The sequence below is a fragment of the Dermacentor variabilis genome, chromosome 2, assembly GCF_050947875.1.
Source record: "Dermacentor variabilis isolate Ectoservices chromosome 2, ASM5094787v1, whole genome shotgun sequence".
NCBI classification, from domain to species: Eukaryota; Metazoa; Arthropoda; class Arachnida; order Ixodida; family Ixodidae; genus Dermacentor; species Dermacentor variabilis.
In genome coordinates this window covers 168,972,892-168,992,228 of record NC_134569.1, presented here as the reverse complement: position 1 = coordinate 168,992,228, position 19,337 = coordinate 168,972,892, and the positions used below count along the sequence as shown (strand labels likewise).

Below are 19,337 nucleotides of genomic sequence, written 5' to 3'. Positions count from 1 at the left end.
ACGCTGGCTGGCTTCGTTACGCCTTGTCGGCCGCCTGCCTGACGTAGTCGAGGAATTTTTGCAGCAATTGGTCGAAAAGGCACTCGTTCTTCGAAGAGGCATTACTAACAGGCGCTCTGAGTCATATCTAGGGCAATAGAGATAACTAGTTTCTTCTTGTTCTTTGTTTCTGGACTTGTCTTTTAAACTAAGCTTGTTGTTTACAAATCATGCTGTTGGTGTGATTGTTTTCTTTTCATGTGAGCCTTGCTAAAGCTATGCAGTGCAGTTTTGCATCCGCGATCAAGAAGCAAGTATAGCCTGAACACAACTGTGTATTCCATCGTTCGGGCCATGTTCTTATTGTTTCTACTTGTTTGAAACAGCAAGTGAGAAATAAGGACGAAATAGAAAAGAAAAAACGCCATATAAACGCCATATATAGATTTGAACGGACCCATAGTTGCTAACGAGAAACAAATCACTTAAGCTGCTGGGAAGGCAATGCGAGCTCTTCATCTGTCTTGTTAGACGTGACGCCGTGTCACAAGGTGAATATTGCACGAAGCTATATCACCCAACGCGGCACAGTAAAACATTTTGTATTTGTAAACGTTTTTTGTTCGTCTAAGGATGTACACCTTAACTCTTCTTCTTTTTTGAATGTCACACGGCCTAATGTAACAATGCACTTAAAGCATGCAAGCCCGTTTCATAGAATACTGCAACATCAAATTACTGAGAATGTGATCCTCCACCTTTTTCGTTTTCTTTTCTCCACCCTTTTCTTTGACGGAACGCTAGTCCATTGCCAACATTTTCAGGGAACAGTATGCTGTATAGCACAAAAATTCAACGCCTAGAAGGCTGTTCGTTGTCAAGATTTTGTAGGTGTTCATCTTTGGGCCAAAAACGCTGCACGCGCAATTGAGAGATGGAGCGAAAAAGAGGAAGCAGGAGCTGGCCGCGTTGGAGTGCGTTGCCACGCGAACATGCTCGAACACTAGACGCTCAAGAAACGCATGAGCTAGAATCACGCTTCCACGCGCAGTCGTTCGGAAGGCACACCGAGACCGTAGAGGCAACGTCGCTGCCCCGAGGGTGCCATCTCAGGCCGGGACCATCTACCCAGCAAACAGCCTCAACGGTGGTGTGCTGGCTTTCGTGGTTCCTGGTGGTAAGCTACCGCAGGATGACCCCGGGACTTCGCTCAAGGCGGCCCCGTTTCGGTACAGCAGCCGGCTGTCTCGCGGTTTCTCCCTCCACCAGGCAAGGCAGGTCCTGCAGCACTTCATCTGCGACCGGGAGAGGTGCTGGTTCATCAGCGTTCCATCGGCGACAAGTACTGTGAGTCAAATATTATATATACAGAAACAGAGATATACTATCAACTACAGCGTTAGACTTCTGGCATATGCTGCCCACTTGGCACTTCTACTCCGCGGAAGTCCGCAAGGTGAACGACGCGTCATGGAAGGAAAATTGTCATCCACCCATACCACAGTAAGAAAATAAAGACTACCCGCCGTGGTTGCTCAGTGGCTATGGTGTTGGGCTGCTGAGCACGAGGTCGCGGGATCGAATCCCGGCCACGGCGGCCACATTTCGATGGGGGCGAAATGCGAAAACACCCGTGTGCTTAGATTTAGGTGCATGGTAAAGAACCCCAGGTGGTCAAAATTTCCGGAGTCCTCCACTACGGCGTGCCTCATAATCAGAAAGTGGTTTTGGCACGTAAAACCCCCAAATATTATTAAAATAAAGACTCCTTGCGGGTTTCTCGGAAACTTCGGCAGTTCAGAAGAAAATTTTGTCCACCTCAGGGCATTTGTGGTCTCAATTTATTTTTTAACGAATCTTCGTCCACCTTGGGTTGAGCCATTATGAGTTGATGCACGCACTATTAGCCATTAAACGCAGCATACTTCCGAGTGGTAACAGAGATCGCCTGTACGGCTTCACTGTGGTTGATGTATAGTTTCCAATATTCGCACACATCTATCAAGTATTATTTGTTGTGATGTCGTACTTTACGTTTTCAACCTTCAACGTAAGATATGAGTTTGAGCGGTTCTGGTGGTAAACAGCAACCAGCAGCTCTTTTAAAACCAATATACTCGCTTCCGTTTCCCCTGGCGCGATCCTGTATCAATACATTTCAAACGTACCTGTTGAACTACTTAATAATGATTTTGGTTAATTAGCTGACGTGCTGATATCATCCAACCTTAGTCACCCTGAAGGAAGAAAGTGCGAAGAAACCACATTCATATTGTGGAATCTGCAAATTATCCACCTGCCATGCCATCTGGAATCACCGAAAGTTTCAGTCGGCATGGCGATTTGACGCATTACGACGAAAGACGTGCTGCAAATTTCAATGACGAACGCGTCCTTCAACCGGGATTTATACAGCATTGAAACAGCACTCAACCGCAGCATGCGACGTGCTTGGCCTTGTAGCAACATGCCACAATGCCACAGTTACTGCGAGGGACGCGGACTGAATTTCGGTGATGAATGCATCCCGTACCTCGTTTTCCGCTGGAGAGACGCTGGCGTCGGCGTCGAGAGCAGTCGCACCTCGCGTCGGATCCGCCAATTTTCGGCCCTCGTGCCGGTTCTTTTATCCCTATCCGGACAGTTTCTTCACGAGTGGGTGAAACAAGTCGTCAGGACCATTTTGGATACCAATCTTATACCAATACTCGCCCGGGGGGGCCCAGGAGAGTTTTGGGAAGCCCTTGACCACGCCGTGCGCCGACCTAGGCCTACCCGGCCTAGCTCGAGTGCGGCCGCCCGCACGCCAGCGCGCAGACAACGGGGCGACCACCCGGCCGCCCGCCACCGCCTCGTCGCCCATCTCCCGGCTGCCCACCGCCATGGAGATTGCTGTCCAAGGACAAGAGGTGACCCCCGAAGAACTTTCGGATGCTTCCTGGCAGACGCCAGGCCTCCGCGCCCAAGAGCAACGCCGCGCCGCGTTGCGCCTCGCCGCCGCCGACGCAGCTAAATCGCCGCGTTCGAAGCAGGCAAGTGCTTCGCCTCCTCAGCCCCGCCGTCACGCTCCACTCCCTCGCCTCCCGGCCGACACGATTCACGTCGTCGGCCGCCCCAAAACCCCCGTCGACCTCACCAAACTCCAGCCTTGGCATTTATACACCGCCTGGCTGCAAGCAGCGAGCCTGCAAGACCTCCCGCCCGCATCTCGCGACACGGTGCGGATCCACCCGGTCAACAACACCTTTACGCTCAGCGTCGCGGAATCGGCTCGCGCTCAAGCCTACCTCCGCATCACCTCCCTCACGGTGTCCGGCACCACTTTCACCATCCACCTCTACGTCCCACCGCCGGACGACGCCCTAAGGGGCATACTCTACCACGCCTTCGACGATTTCACGGATGAAGCCATCCTTGACGATCTGCAGGCAAGCAATCCTGCACTTTCTATTGTGGGTGCCCGCCGTATGGGCAAGACTCCCCACATCTTGGTCACCCTCACGGACCCCAAACTACCCCGGTGGATCTTCTACCATGGAGTCCACCTTCGCCTCCTCCCTTTCCGCAACAAGGTGGAGGCCTGTTTCAACTGCCGCTCGACTGGCCACCGGACCGACGTGTGCCCCAAGCCACACCAGGACAGGTGCCATCGTTGCGGCGACACTCACCCCCCACCGCTCGAGGGCTCGCCCCCGACTTGCATCCCCCGCTGCATCGTTTGCAACGGGAATCACTCCACGCATAGCTCCAACTGTAAGCACCGCTACGTGCAGCGCCCTCAACCTCCGAAGCAAGCGGCACGCGGTCCTCCGCCGCCTCCACCCTCCAAGTCGACCACTGACTTCCCGCCCCTCGCCCCGGCGGCGCCTAAACCAGCCTCTAAACCCACCCAGTCGACGTGGTCCCGCGGCCCCCCCGGCGCTCCCTCGGCCCCCCCGGCGCTCCCTCGGCGTCCTCCTCGTCGCAGGTCGTCGCACTGCAGCAAGAAAACGCCTCCCTACGACAGCAGCTCACTGCACAAACCGCTCAACTTGCGGCACAGAAGACCCAAATTGAATCCTTCCAAGCCAAACTGCGAGCTCTTGAGGAGAAGCTCGAGGCAGCCATCACGATCCCATCCTGTCTGCCCTCCTCAATCGCCTCCTCCTCTGACATGGATGTTCAGACTTCCGAAGGAGGCACTAGCAAACGCCGCAGACCCAACACCCCCCTTGCATCTCTCCACTTTTCCGAAGAGGTCCAGGCAGCCATCAAGAATGCCCTGGTGGACCTTGAAAAACGGCTGGATAGCCGTTTCAACTCAATATACCAGCTTCTCACGGCACAACAAGAAGCCATCAATGCCATGCGCACGGACCTCACTGCCTATTCCCCCGCCACGTCCTTCCAATCTCTCCAAGAGACGGTCGATAGCCTCCAAACTTCCATGCTCGCAACCATCCGAGCCAAGCCACCCCTCCACGTCCGCACCACCTCATCCTCTGCTGCCCGACCCTCGCAAGCACCAGCCGAGGCAACACCTTTTTCTTCCGCTACTAATCATGGCTGACCGCTCTGTCGTCACCGTTTGGCAGTGGAACTGCCGTGGTTTTCGCCCCAAGCGTAACCACCTCCTCCTACACCTTCAACAACTGGACCCTTCGGTCTCTCCTGACGTCATCGTACTACAGGAGACTCATGCCACCGTTTCCCTCTCGGGTTACGTCGCCCACGACCAAGTAGCTCATCACCCTCTGCCCCATCCCGTCACGGCCATCCTCACTCGGCGGACGCTCACGGTCAATCGAGCCGACCTGCCCTTCCCTACGGTCCACCATGTCTTTATCGAGGTCCTACCTCAGCAACGGGAAGAGCCCTCTCTTTTTATTCTCAATGTTTACACCCCCCCACGCGTCACCAAAGACTTCTCGCTCGTTGCTCTGCTCCGTGCCGCTGCAGCGAGAGCAGCCAAATCCCCCTCCTCGTTCTCGGCGACTTCAACGTCAGGCATCCGGACTGGGGTTACTCCAAGGCCGATGGCCCCGGCACGAGGCTGTGGCAGCTCGCACACGACCTCCACCTCTCCCTGCTCACCGACCCCACGCAACCCACGCGCATCGGCAACAGCGTGTGCCGCGACACCACTCCGGACCTCAGCTTTTGCCGTTACGTGAACGACGCGCGCTGGTCCAATACGCATCAGTCCCTGGGCAGCGACCACTACGTCCTCGCCATCCAAGCCCGTACCTCCCCGTGCAAGCCGCGCCCACACACGACCCGCTATACGGATTGGGATGCGTTCCGAGCCCGCCGGCTGCACTCTGCCGCCCCCGACATCGAGGACCTTTCGATGTGGACCGACCAGCTACTGGCGGACCTCGACGGGGTCACCGCCTCGATCCCCACCACGGAGGACCATCCCGCAATTGACTCCCGCCTCGCCCACCTGTTAGCCGCTCGCACGAGCCTCACCAACCGTTGGCATAAGCAACGTCACAACCGTCGCCTGAGCCGCCGCATCGTATACCTCGATCGCGAGATCGAGCATCACACCAATGTGCTCGCCCGCCAACAGTGGGAGCAGCTTTGCTCAGGGATCTCCGGTCAATTGGGCTGCAAGCAATCCTGGCATCTCCTCCGCCACCTCCTCGACCCTGCTTCCGCAAAGTCAGTCGCTCGCCAACAATTACAACGCGTTGTCCGGGCCTACCCCGGTGACACACCGTCGCTGATAGCAGACCTGGCCGCCAAATACCTCCAGCTGCCACCCCCTGGCACCTCTTCTCCCCCTCTCGCATCCTACTCCGGGGCCCCCAACCACGAACTAGACGCCGATATCACGGAAGCTGAAGTCTACGCGGCGCTACACAAGCTCCGCACCACCTCCGCCCCCGGACCAGATCGCATTCCCAACAAACTTCTCCGAAATCTTGACGCCCCTTCGGTCGTTGCCCTCACTTCGTTCCTGAATGAGTGCTGGCGCTCCGGCAACCTCCCCCAGTCGTGGAAACACGCTCGCGTGGCTTTCATCCCGAAGCCGGGCAAGAAACTCACAATCGAGAACCTCCGGCCCATCTCACTCACTTCGTGCGTCGGCAAGCTCATGGAGCACGTCGTCCTAGCTCGCTTGCAAACGTACACGGACGCTCACCACCACCTTCCCCGCACCATGATTGGTTTCCGTCCCCACCTCTCCACACAAGACGTCCTCTTGCAACTCCACCACGACCTTCTCGATCCGCCCACCTTCTCGGACACTAAGGCTCTCCTTAGCCTCGACCTTCACAAGGCGTTCGACAACGTCTCCCATTTGGCCATTCTTACCGAACTCGCCACCATCAACCCCGGCTCTCGCACCTACCACTATATTCGCTCCTTCCTCACAGCCCGCACGGCCGAAATCATCGTGGGAGATATCTCGTCTCCCACGTATGCGCTTGGATCTCGTGGTACCCCTCAGGGCGCCGTCTTGTCGCCTTTCCTTTTCAATCTCGCCCTTCGCTCACTTCCCGACAAGCTCGACCGTATCCCCGATCTCAAACACACCCTGTACGCGGACGACGTAACTCTTTGGGTCACGTCTGGCTCCGACGGACACATTGAGCAGACGTTGCAACGCGCAACTGACGTCGTCACAAGTCACGTGCACGCGGCCGGTCTCGCTTGCTCGGCGGCCAAATCGGCCCTCCTCCTCATGCGGCCCCCCGACCGGCGTCGCCACAAGTCGCCTCCCCCCACCATCACGATTCACGCCAATTGCACTCCTGTTCCCGTCGTCTCGCATCTCCGGGTGCTCGGGCTCATAGTACAGTCAAACCGCCATAATGCTCACACCATCGACCAGCTCTCGCTTTCGGTTCAGCAAACCGCGCGCATGCTCGCTCGTGTCCGAGCGCGGCGCATGGGCATGCGCGAACACGATCTCCTCCGCCTAGTCGACGCTTTCGTCGTTTCCCGTCTCACGTACGGCCTTCCTTATACTCGCCTTCTCAAATCGGAACGCGACAAGGTCGACGTCCTCATCCGCCGGGCATACAAGACTGCTCTCGGCCTTCCCCCCCCAACGCGTCCACGGAGCGACTCCTCCGCCTGGGAGTCCACAACACGCTCGACGAACTGATCGAAGCTCACCGCACCGCTCAGGTGCAACGCCTTCATCGTTCGCCGACCGGTCGCTACATCCTCTCTTCCATCGGTCATGACACTTCTTCTCACCCGCCAGACCTGGTCTCACTACCGCATGTTCTTCGGGCAGCGTTTTCCATCAAGCCGTTACCCAAGAATATGCTCGCAGGACACCACGACGCCCGTCGCCAAGCCCGTGCGGCCATGCTTCACGCCAAGTACGCCGACCACCCGGCCATCGCCTACGTGGATGCGGCCCGATACGCCTCGCCCGGGGACACCTTCGCAGTCGTCTCCGTCTCGCCCTCCTCGGCACCTTCGGGGCCGACAATCACGGCCGCCACCGTTCGAACGCCGTACGTCGTCGAGGCTGAGGAGGCGGCCATCGCTTTAGCCGCCACCTCGACCGACGCCAGCGTCATACTCTCCGACTCCAAGCACGCCATCTCCAATTTCGCCCGAGGTCTCGTCTCGCCTACCAGCTTACGGCTCCTTCGCCCACTCCTACTGGAGGACGAACCGTGTCACATTGAACTGGTCTGGGTCCCCGCCCACTCAGGTCACCCCGGGAACGAGTCGGCTCACCAACACGCTCGAGGATTCGTCGACCGAGCGGTGGGCCCCTCCGCGTCGGACGCCCCGGTGCCGGAGCCCCTGGTCACCTACCAAGACATTACCCAGCACTATCGCCTCAAACGGTACGCCTACCCACCCCAACATGGCAGTCTTCCCAAGCGGTCCGAGATCGCCTGGCGTCGCCTCCAGACCCGCACCTTTCCGTGCCCCCTAGTGTATTCGCACATCCACCCTGGTGTCATTGATCCACGCTGCTGCCTGTGCGGCGACGTTGCCTCCTTGAACCACATCCTCTGGGGCTGCCCGGAAGACCCCCCGCCCGCCGACCTCGTCACGTCACCCCCCACCGACGAACAATGGGAGGCCCTTCTCTCCAGCACCGACCGAGACATCCAAACACGGGTCCTGGCACGAGCTGAGGACGCCATCGTGAAGCACAACCTGGAAGCCTACGTAGCTTAGCCTCCCTTATCCCTTACCCCTTCTAATAATAAAGTTGACACTCACTCACTCGTTTTCCGCTTGAACTTTCGTGCACTCGGCTATTATAATTGCTGCTCTAAGACGCGCCCAACGCCCCGGGCGTCTCAAAACGCTAATTTGCGCGTGGAAAACTCGTAGGATTGTTCACTTCGCATTTTAGGCATGCGTCCGTGGCGTAATACATAGAGCATCGTAATTTTATGCTGTGGCGCAGCTTCCCGCAGATTGTGGGAGCGCGGCCTGGTGACGTCATTGTACACCTGCGCAGTTGATAGCAGTCAAATTTGCTTTACAGTGTAGAGAGAAGTTAGGATAGCTTCAGTTCAGAATGTTTCCGCTAACAAAATCACACCGTGTACTCTCCCGTCCGAGGTGCTCCAAGCAGGATATCTATGGCAAACATAATATGTGCCGTGATACCGTTTTGCAAACAGTCATTATGGGCAGTTTCCAAAAAGAAAAAAAAAACACAACGCCTTCATTACAGAATCCGACAGCTAAGTCGTCAGTCACAGCAGAAAAATAAATGTGTAATCTCAAGAGTTTAGCGTGCTCAAGGGACCCTAGCGCGGGATGGTGAAATGAAACTGTTGTAATAGTGTGTATTAAAAGAGCGTTGCTCAGGGAACCGCTGACATGTTATGCACTAAGGTGGCTGCATGAATTGATGTTGCATAAGTGCGTCTACCAGAGGTGTCAACGACGCGCTATGAGTTGATGGTGATAGTTATATATAGTAGGAAATGCCGCTTAATTCTGCATCCTTTGAGGCACCATGGTGCAGCGTCGTCAAGGAAGTGGGAGTGGGTAGTGAAAGTGGATAGAGGAAGAGTTAGTATGAGGGGCAGTACATTCCTAACAGAGGACGATGCAACGAGCTACGGAAAGAAGAATGATTGGTGTAATGGTAAGGGATAAGAAAAGAGCAGATTGGGTGAGGGAACAAACGCGAGTTAATGACATCTTAGTTGAAATCAAGAAAAAGAAATTGGGGGGGGGCATGGGCAGGACATGTAATGAGGGGGGAAGATAAGCGATGATCGTTAAGGGTTAAGGACTGGATTCCAATGGAAGGCAAGCTTTGAAGGGGGCGGCAGAAAGTTAGGTGGGCGGATGATATTAAGAAGTTTGCAAGGGACAACATGGCCACAATTAGTACAGGACCGGGGCAGTTGGGGAAGTATGGGAGAGGCCTTTGCCCTGCTGTGGGCGTAACCAGGCTGATGATGATGATGATGATGATGATGATGATGATGATGATGATGATGATGATGATGATGTATACTCCATCATGTGCAGAAGTGCCGGGTGGGAGTCCTCAGCAAAGATGCCAGATTCCAAGCGGGCGCTCATAATGTGGCGATCCCCCAGTTGCATCTCGGAACTCCAGCAGACTTGCCAGCGCGGAGAGCTGGAGGCGCAATAGGCAATAGCATGTCAGTCCCTTTCCCTGTCGGAAGGCCTTGGCGTCGGTAGGTATTGGTGTCTATAGAACATTCTTACGCCAACGATTAGCATGCACAGATGAGATGCTCCAGAGTCTCGGAGTCTGCGCACTTGTTGCAGGAAAATGACGTGGCGTGGCCCTTTCTGTGCATCTGGGCAGCCTTCGAGCTAGTGCGTACGCCCAGCCACTTCCAGAGGCTCCTAGGAGCCTCTGGGAGGAGCTACTGGGAGGACCTCGTTAGCGCTATCCTCGGCTATCCTGACGTCTGAGGTACCAGGTCTCTGGGTACTGGCAAACAAGTCAACGACACGCTACGTCACGCTCCGCTCAATCGGCTTAGTAGCAGAACGTTCGTAGAGTTCTACCAAGGATACTGGCTGTAGGTTTTGCTGCCTATGTGAGCGTCGTACGTATGCTCATTAGCCTGTCCGCTAACGTTCCCGCTGAGCGAGGTTATCTTGGCAGCCGTCGAGCTGGTGCCTACGCGCAGCCACTCGGAGAGGCTCCTAGGAGCCTCTGAAAGGACCTCGTTAACGCTATCCTCGGCTATCCTGAAGTCTTAGCTACCAGGTCACTGGGTACTGGCAAACAAGTCAACGACATGCCCCGTCACGCTCCGCTCAATCCGCTTCGTAGCAGAACGTTCGTAGAGTTCTACCAAGCATACTGGTTGCACGTTCTGCTGCCTATGTGAGCGTCGTACATATGCTCATTAGCCTGTCCGCTAACGTGCCCGCTGAGCGGTGTGAGCAAATTACAAGGATAAACCCGACTAAGCAGAGCAGACCGCTTCAGCTAAAAGAGAAATTAAGCCTGCTAAACTTGTATTTTGTCGCGTCAGCACCGGTGGGCACATTAGTTGCCTAGATGCAATGCCCTATAAGTGCACTGTTCGTTACCTACTACAGTTGGCCATACACGTAGACTGAAATGCTCAATTTTCTTCCGGAAGAAATGACTAGGCTTTCAGAACAAGATAAACTTATTGCACGTGTATGGCATAACGGTTTATCTACCTCTCTATAATTGAGGTATTTCATAATTTATACATATCAATGCGTCCGAGCCTGCCTCTATGCGATGCAGTTTGTCGCACATGCTCTGGCTGAATATTGGTCGCACCATTTGGTCTGAATGCCGCAACACAGCCAGGCAGTGCTTGCTCTGCAGCCGCTACTGAGCAATCGTGAAGAGGAAAAAGTCATGTGGCGCCAGCCATGTAAAGTTTTCTACTAAAATTGATTAGATTGACATCTGATACTAGTATTCTTCGGTTACCATGAGAAGGACGAATGTACTACATACATTTGTGGTAATCATGATCGTTGCTTGGCATATCTTCTGGAACTTTTTATTCTGATTTATCTTTTCAAATGGCCAACCATACGTTTTCTGAATGAAGAGAAGCAACAACTCCCTTTGCACAGGCAAGACGAGCATAACCAGTGCGCGCTGCATGTATAACGCCATATTTTGTTCAAACCGAAATATTTAACACCGTCATTAGGTCCTGTAAAGCAAGAACAAAGTTTAGGGAAATATGCGTACTGTTACCATTGCCACACTTGCTAGACCACTTACCTCGCAGATGCCGTAGACACTAGCGCCGGATACAGTTCAAGCTCTGTCGTATATCCCCACCTGCAATGGCTCGCATTAGCAACAGTATGGAAACATATATATTACCGGTACTCCCTTTAAACTATGGCCTGCTGCCGGTCGGAATACGTACAAAATGTTACAACCGTTATATCTTCAACTAACCAGTGTCAAAATTCATTGCATCTCCATAAATTTATGACGGCCCATCCGGTTTACAGCTATTGCTGCATTCTGCTGTTGTAACAGCAAGACGCCTCACAATTTCGGTCGTCACACTTTTGCAATATGCACCCTCCTAAAGAGACCAAGAGTGTGGCCGACAACGCGTGCACACCGCGTACAAGCAGAAAAAATACCGCTACAAAATCTTGGCTCACGCGTGCGTCCAGTGATGCAAGCTTCATGGACTTCTCAACAGCTTTTCTCCACATCGCTAAATTTTCTCTGACGGGAGTGTTTTTGACTTAGTTTAATTGATCCAAAGTATTACCCCTACAAAAAGCACCATGAACGGAAGGATGCGGCTAGCCGTGAAATGTGGCTTATTTATTGCCAATGCACCCAGACTCCATTCATTGGTGTTTCTTTTCCCCCGATGCGTTGAAAAAATAGGGCGCAGTCATTGACGCTCGCTTCGGAGTCTATTTACCGACATCGGAAAGAGCATTTTAGTGGCCTTCGACGCCTAGCAGATACACAGATGTGCCCGTCGTATTTGCACTCCGAGCTTTAACCGATCCTTCATTCCGACCGTATTTCATGCACGCGAATTTGCGTGCGTTCAACCTTGAGAAACAGTCTGCATAACCTACACTCACGCACATCAAGGGAACCGTTTACAAGAAGAAACCAGCTTTTCTTTCCTGGGCGGCCTTTGCTGCAAGTAATCATGATGATAGAGGCGACTTAGAAAACGTAAGCTGCGTGAAATAAACTTCTATGCGAGAAATTATTTTGCTTATCCGGAATAGTGATTCAATTGCTGCAGCTGTGGCTTTAGTTCGCTGTCATGTAGAGCAATTTTTGTGGTCTTAAAGGTAAGGTTTTTAGCAGTGAAACAAGCCAGAACCTTTGGGGGCGCTTAAACTTGGCATATTTATCCCTCATAACAACTCTTTAGAGTCACATAAGAAGCCACTGACCACCAAATTGAACACCTTACAGCAACATTGGCTCGAGGCGACTACCTGATGGGCTTCGCCGTCACCCTGAAGCAGTCAGCCCTGTTGCGCCATCAGACGCCCCGTTGAAACGCCGTCGACCCGAATACTGGTAAGCTGCATCTCTGTCTCCTGACGTTTGCTTGATAGCAATTCCCAGTAAGAAACACGTTCCTTTGCCTTTGAAATATCCGAATGAAGTTCCCCTCGAAGATTGCGGCCATTAGTTTCCCCCTAGAGGACTAGAGGGATGGGCCTTGACGAAACTTCGGCGGCTGGAGAAAGAGTAACGTAGATGTGACCAAGATCGCCAGCGACGACGTGACGAAGCGGATTCGTTGACCGACTTTATTAATCAGCACGATGATATCCATAGCACAAGAAAGCTGGCTGCAGAAAGCCTCCTAACGCGACTTCTGGATTAGAGAAGTTACGGACAATGTGGTCCAGTTCACCGCTGTACAAGCAGACTTGTCGACGGTGGGGAGTGTGCCCCAAGTTAGTTCGGAGAGCTGGTGGTCGTCTCCGAGGCTTCTCCTAACACGAGGAGGAGATAACAGGTCGTGGATGCAACTTCTACCTTTGTCGAAGGTAGAAGTGGAGGCCGACTAACTATATCGGTAAACCTCAACGGGCGTGTTTCTGGGCACGGCGTGGGTGATATAAAGGCTTGCCACAGCTCCTGGTGTAAGATTTCCGTGACAGAAGCGACTGCTGGCTGTGAACGGAGCAGCCACAGTTGGCAGCTCCAGACACAATATTCTGCGAATGAGCTTTCGCTAATGCAGGGATTCTAAGCGGTGGCGCTCATAAGTGTGTTATTGGACAGGCGCTGAAAGAGTCGGCATTGTTGCTGAACGGCTCGCTCGATTATAGTTGCCTCGTTATAAATTCGTCGATCATGGTTGGTGGGTTTTGTACGAAGCCCGCAAACAATTGCTCTTTAATTGCTCGCTTGAGATGGTGCACTTTCTCGGTCTCGCGCAAATCGGGGTCAGCTCAGTGAAATAAGCGGGCCATATCCTCGGTATACATGGTGTCGCTTTCGTTGTTTCTGAAAGCACACTTCGATAAGCTGTTGTGCGTAAACGTACTGGTCGGAACTGGATAGTTTATCCATTAGCTGGCGGCGAAAGTCGTTCCAGGTTTGGCAGCACGATTCCCTGTTCTGGAATTACGTGCGAGCGCTGTCTTCTATTGGAAATAAGAGTATAGAATTGTTTGTTCTGCGCTCCACTCCTTGACATTCGCAACGCTTTCATGTTGATCAAGCCAGTCCTCAAAATTTTCAATCGCGACTCCACGGACGATGTCCCGAACGTGAGGATGCTGAAAAGTCTCTGGGAAGGACTTGCCATCTGTGAAGGAAGGCAGTTCGCTGATATGCAAATTTCCGCTGTGGTCGGAGCTGAAATGGTGGTAAATTAGGGGCTGAAGCCAAGCATGCGGCGGCTGAATCTGTGCACAGGAGTGATGACGAGAGGTTGATTCTTTGAGATGCGTGTGTGGGTCATAGCAGGAGCCCCTACCATCAGGTTCGCGGCTTCGGCGTCGCGGCGTCGGAAACGAGGGAAGAACGCAATAGTCAGCAGGTACAGTGAAATGAATAGGCGGTATAATATCGCGTGCTAGTACCTTCTTGTTCGCTGTGTTTCCTTTAAATGCCGAGATACCTCCTTATCGTCGTCATCCTGGTCGCACTGGCGGATGCAGCAATGTGATTACTTTAACTAGGTTATTTGCGTCATTCAAGCTTTTGGTTAGATGTCTACGATCGAGCATTGTGGGCTTAGGTGCATTAAGATATTCAGATCACGGAAGTCGGATACATGGGCCACACAGTATGAAGAAACACAGGCTCGCGATTTAGCCATTATATTGCCGAAAGCCAAAGCATGTCACCGACAGGTGAACGTATTGAAAACTCGACTGATTAGAGGAAACGAAATGTGAGGACACCTTTGTGCTTCGAAAGGCGGAGCCTGAGGCTGAGGCTTCCCCAATGTCGAACGCGCAGAAGCATAGGGTGACGTGGACATGACCACCCTGGCGTAGGAGTAGCAGTAGGAGTACTAACTAGTTTTTTATTATAAACATGGTGCAGAGGAGGAACTCAGGATTATTCTTTTCTGACTGGGCTGTAACAGTCGGATTGACAATATGAGAGAGGGTAAGCAGCACAGAAAACCGGAAAAATAGAGGAACCATACAGTTCGCCATGCTAAAGCTAGCCAACGCCTAAAGATAAACGGGTGCACTCACAGATAACACGAATAAAATCATGTCAATGGCAGCATTATGGAACAAATAGAACTCTTTTTTGGCATCTTCGTAGTTGCATAACTAGTCATGATTAATTAACTTTTGAAGTCGTACCGATACAGAAAACTAGAGACACATTTCCGAAAATGAAAATTAGGAACTGTTCTTGGCAACATTCAAGTCCGGGTTACTTCGCATCCAACCTGATGCGAAGCCATTTTTCCCAGTCATGAAAGAAGTCCGCAAACTAAGAAAAATTTCATGTAACTCTGTATGGAGCGTCTAAATCCTAATGCCATGTGTGAATGGACGGCGCCTTTAATGTAGCACACTGGTAGTGAGAAAGTCGAAGGCCCTGGACAATTTAAGGTGTTTTATTCTGGTTTTTGTTACTTTAACAGCTACTCCTGTTTTGGCATTGAACGCTACAAGGAACCGCCTGTGTTAGTGTCGTGACACTTTCTGAGCAACAGCGTGCTGGATTTACGCATGGCGTCCATACAGCTATTGCTGCAGTGGCACATAAGCATGCAGTGACTTGGCAGTTTTTAATGTGTAATCGATGTATTTCTGATGCGAGAAAAATAAATACACAGCAGACGAAAGCCTTAATAGCGCGGAATTAGGGATTTCCTGGAAATTTCCACATCTCTGTGGAACTTCTCTAAATTTATAATTAGCAAAGCTAAATTCCCACTTATCCAGTTAAACAGAATGAAATAGAATCTTAACTTCCTTAGTGACCATGAACATAATTTGCCGCGTCCTCCTATCCTGCAGATCATTATGCTACAGCAGGTCCCGAAATGAGGTGAAGAAACCACAAAAGAGGAAGGAGCGCTTTCTCACCCCTTAAAAACTACGAACCAACCTGTACACCAACATACATATTTATCTTAGTTAAAGGTAGCTGGGACACCCTGTATACGCTCGTAAACAATTCATGGAAAAGTAATTTAAAAAAGTAATTAAAAGTAAAAAGTAATGCCACTCGGATGCTCTGCCTTTACGCCACCGCTACACGCTGTCGGCTCACCTCTGCGGGTTCGCAAAATTTCCAAGCCCACGTCTTATCGAGTGGTTGTACAGTACACATTTTCATCGATACAGTCTGAATGAAAGTGACAACATGTTTTATTTTCTGCTCTCTTTATGACACCACGTACACCCCACGCGTTATAAGCAAATTGCCAAAAACTGGAAAGCCATTTCACACTTCTTACGCAGCTTCCTTGTTCTTCACGGGAATAGCTAGAAGAATAATTTGTCAGTGCTTAGAAGGCACCACCGCTTGTTCAATTTTCGTTATAACGACACTTGATAGCGTCTCTGGCGTTTACGCAATGGTGACGTCTCTTCGTTGCTTTTTTAAGCGCTCGACAATTTGCATTTCATTTATGAAATAACTCCAGTCAATCAATTTTGTTGTTATCACTTTATGCTAATCAGCATACTTTTATATTAGGTCAGTTTTGCCCCGACTAGGTTCTCACCAGTTCACGCCTAAACAACTGTAATTCACAATTATCTTTCGAAAGCACCGCCCTTTACAGGGAACGTACAACATACAGCGAAGAGCTCGCGGTCCTCTAAGGTAGCCCAAGTAGTTCGTCGCGAATGCTTTGAAATGCCGCCTTCTGTACAGCAAAGTATACCCCAGGGGATTCGAGACACTGCCTTCATTTCGCAGTTCACGATCGCCGCGAAACTGCAGCTGGGCAACACATCAGCCCTTGGCCCACCAGCGAGACATGGAGAGATGTCATCTGCCTAGAGGAGCTGACTCGGTCGCCGGGTTTTCCTTGGCTGTGTTCGCGCATGCGCCCGATGTCGCCTTTACCGCGGAGGGCCACGCAGAGACGCCACCGAGTCCAGCCAAGGCACAAGGACGAGGCCAGCCGGTCGTCGGCCAAAGAAGCCACAGTGGAGAGCGCACAGGCTTCAGTGGCCACGGCGCTCCATGGCCACGGGGCTCCAAGGATCAGGAGTGCTTAGGCCACGCTGTCATCAGTCCCTGCCGTGCCGCGAGATCATGTGTTTAAAGGGACGAACTGTAGGACGCAGTTCTTCCCGCCCTTGCTTTGTTTGCGGCATATTCCTGCGTGACTTGTGCGTTTATCTCCTGAACCGACCATATCTCGCGCCAATGTCGGATTGTAGTATATTTATGCACGCATATTCATTTCGTCGGGTACTCATTTCTTGATTTATGCGTAAATTTTTTCGTTGATATTGCTTGTTTTAATTTCTGTGTTTTAATTGATTCGTTATGAAGAGTTCCGGTAGGCGCTCCTAATAGTTATGGAAGGTTTGCCGACATGGTTTTTCATGCAGCGACGTTCCAAAGAACCAACAACAAAGACCAGATATAGCTGGAGATTTATCAATAGCGACTTCTGTTCGCGCGTATTTGGGAATCTAAGCAATTTAAGCGTAGATATTAATTTTGTACGCTATGTATCTATCAATTTATGCGTTACTATTTCTGTTATTATTTATCGTTTTGAATTTCTGCGTCAAAATTGATTCTTTTGAAAGAGTTCTGGAAGGTTTGCTAAAGAGTTCCGGTAGGCTTGCCTAAAAGTTCAGGAACGTTTGCTATCATGTTATTTCACCTTGCGACCTTCCAAACAACCATCAACAAAAGCCAGACACTGCTTTTGATTTATCAGTAGCAAGTCTGGTTCACGCCTATACCGTAATCTAGCCTATTTAGGTGCACATATTCACTTTGTCAGCTACGCATCTATCGATTTATGCGTTAATATCGTTTGAATTTCTCCCTTAAAATTTATTCGTTTCGGAGAGTTTCGGAATGTTTGCAAATATTTGCTTTCTGCTAGAGACCTTCCAAACAACCATTAACAAAAGCTGAATGCCTCAAAATGATATTGCTGTAGATCAATCTCTTATAAGCGCGTACATTGCGAACCGCAACCGATTCGTACGAAGCTATTTTGCTGCGTTCTCCCTCTTGAAACGATCGTTCGCATCTACTCTGAATTGTACCGTAATTTCTCATGTATACTCATGCTATATGTACAGTTGAATCTAAGTGTTAATATTGTTATTTATTATAACTTACAATTCTGAGTTATAATTGCAAAAAGATCTTGAAGGTTTGGTTGCTGGGGACAACTGACATTTTGAGATAGCGACTTTCGGAACAAATATTAACAAACGTTAGACGGTCCCTGACAAAGAGCCTTCGTGACGGTTCATTGTATGTCAATGATATGATCCGTCCTTCTCTGAGTTGAATTCATGCGTGTATTTGCGTGCATGACTTTTCAGACGTATTTGTGGACAAGAACTAGGACCTTTGTGTGCGAGACTTGTTGTGCACACAAAGACTTGCGGGCACCACATTTTACGGCAGGTGCAAAACTTGTGTGATAAGGTAATGGGATTTTTCTTTTTGCCAAGGGCGCGAATATCAGGAAACCAAGCTGCAGTGGTTTGTGGTATTACCGGGACATCTTCGTATGGAAGCAGATTTCGCCTGTTGGTCATGGGTTGTCGAACTGTAAAGGAAATGCAGCATTCAGCGTTACTTCTTGGAAAATTTTTAAACTAAGCTCTAGTCAACTTGTTAATAAAAGCTATACGAGAAAGTGCGATGGGTTTGGTTGTCCTTCATGTCCTATTCAACGAGACATTTCTCGTCCATATGTGCTTACGCATGGGAGGTCAGAGTTTTAATATCTTGCACTGCGTTGCACCGCCCACAAGCTGTGCCGATATATAGTTTAAATCAGTGGATGGGAATGCACCTGAGCGCAGCGATGTCATTAGTGCAAAGGCGATGTATGATGCATGCTTAGCGAAGAATGGTAAAGTGAGGTGCATGCACAACGAAAGGTAACTGGTGCTTCCATATACGCCGAGATAGGGCAATGGCAGCTCTTAAGAATTGCCTGATCTTAGACCCATTTTTCAAGAATTATTGGACATCATCCCAGCCCTCCGCAAGTTGCCATAAAACGTGTCGGCATCCAATATTCTGGGATACGCTGTCTTTTGCAGAATTTACTGGGAGAACAGGCTGGGTCACTGTGGTTTGTTCTTCAATAAAATCTTACTCTTTTCCTGGAGCTACCCTGAAAGGCCGTGTAGTTTCCGTTTCGCCGGTTACGACGTTCATTGCTTGATCAAGATGAAGAAATTTCTACATTAATGAAACGTCTAAAAAACAAGCCGTCTTATTAAATTCGGACTTCCTGCATCTTCAATTTACCCGGAAATCTGAATGATCTGAATGACGTCCTAAAACAACGTTTAGAGCCATTAGAATCAATAATTGCCGAGCTTAAACGCGAAAATGCGCTCCTTAGAGAGGAGAATATCAAATTGAAAGGCGAGGCTCCAAAACCGCAGCAACCATCGAAACGTCTAACGACGATGTCGCCGTCCTCGGCGCCGCGGTCACCGACTCCATCACGGCCTGAGCCGGCCGGGATGGACACGGACTACGAGGGCTGCTCGAGGGGGACGGCGGATGAACGCGATGATCGTCCAGTTACCGCGAAAAGGATCGCACTAGATCCCGCAAGACCCGACAGCAAACAGGGATGCGGCCGTTATGAGAAACTACAGAAACGTGTACACAACATCGAGAAGAGCCTCGAGGAACGCTTTACAAGACAGACGGCTCATATGAACGAAATGTTCAATAACGCGCTAGCTAAGCTCTCTGAACAAATAACACAAATGTTGGCCGCGCA

The 19,337-nt window shown here is 51.0% G+C and overlaps 1 protein-coding gene across 1 annotated transcript in view; it reads left to right on the top strand.

The window, feature by feature from the left end:
• LOC142572926 (uncharacterized) overlaps positions 1–18,023 on the top strand; it is a 102,789-nt gene extending 84,766 nt beyond the window's left edge. The window contains exons 3-4 of the mRNA XM_075682383.1: positions 12,356–12,463; positions 16,304–18,023. Of these exons, the coding sequence (XP_075538498.1) occupies positions 12,356–12,463; positions 16,304–16,655 (460 nt within the window). The 3' untranslated portion in view covers positions 16,656–18,023. The remainder of the gene's footprint in view (positions 1–12,355; positions 12,464–16,303) is intronic.
• The last annotated feature ends 1,314 nt before the right edge of the window (positions 18,024–19,337 follow it).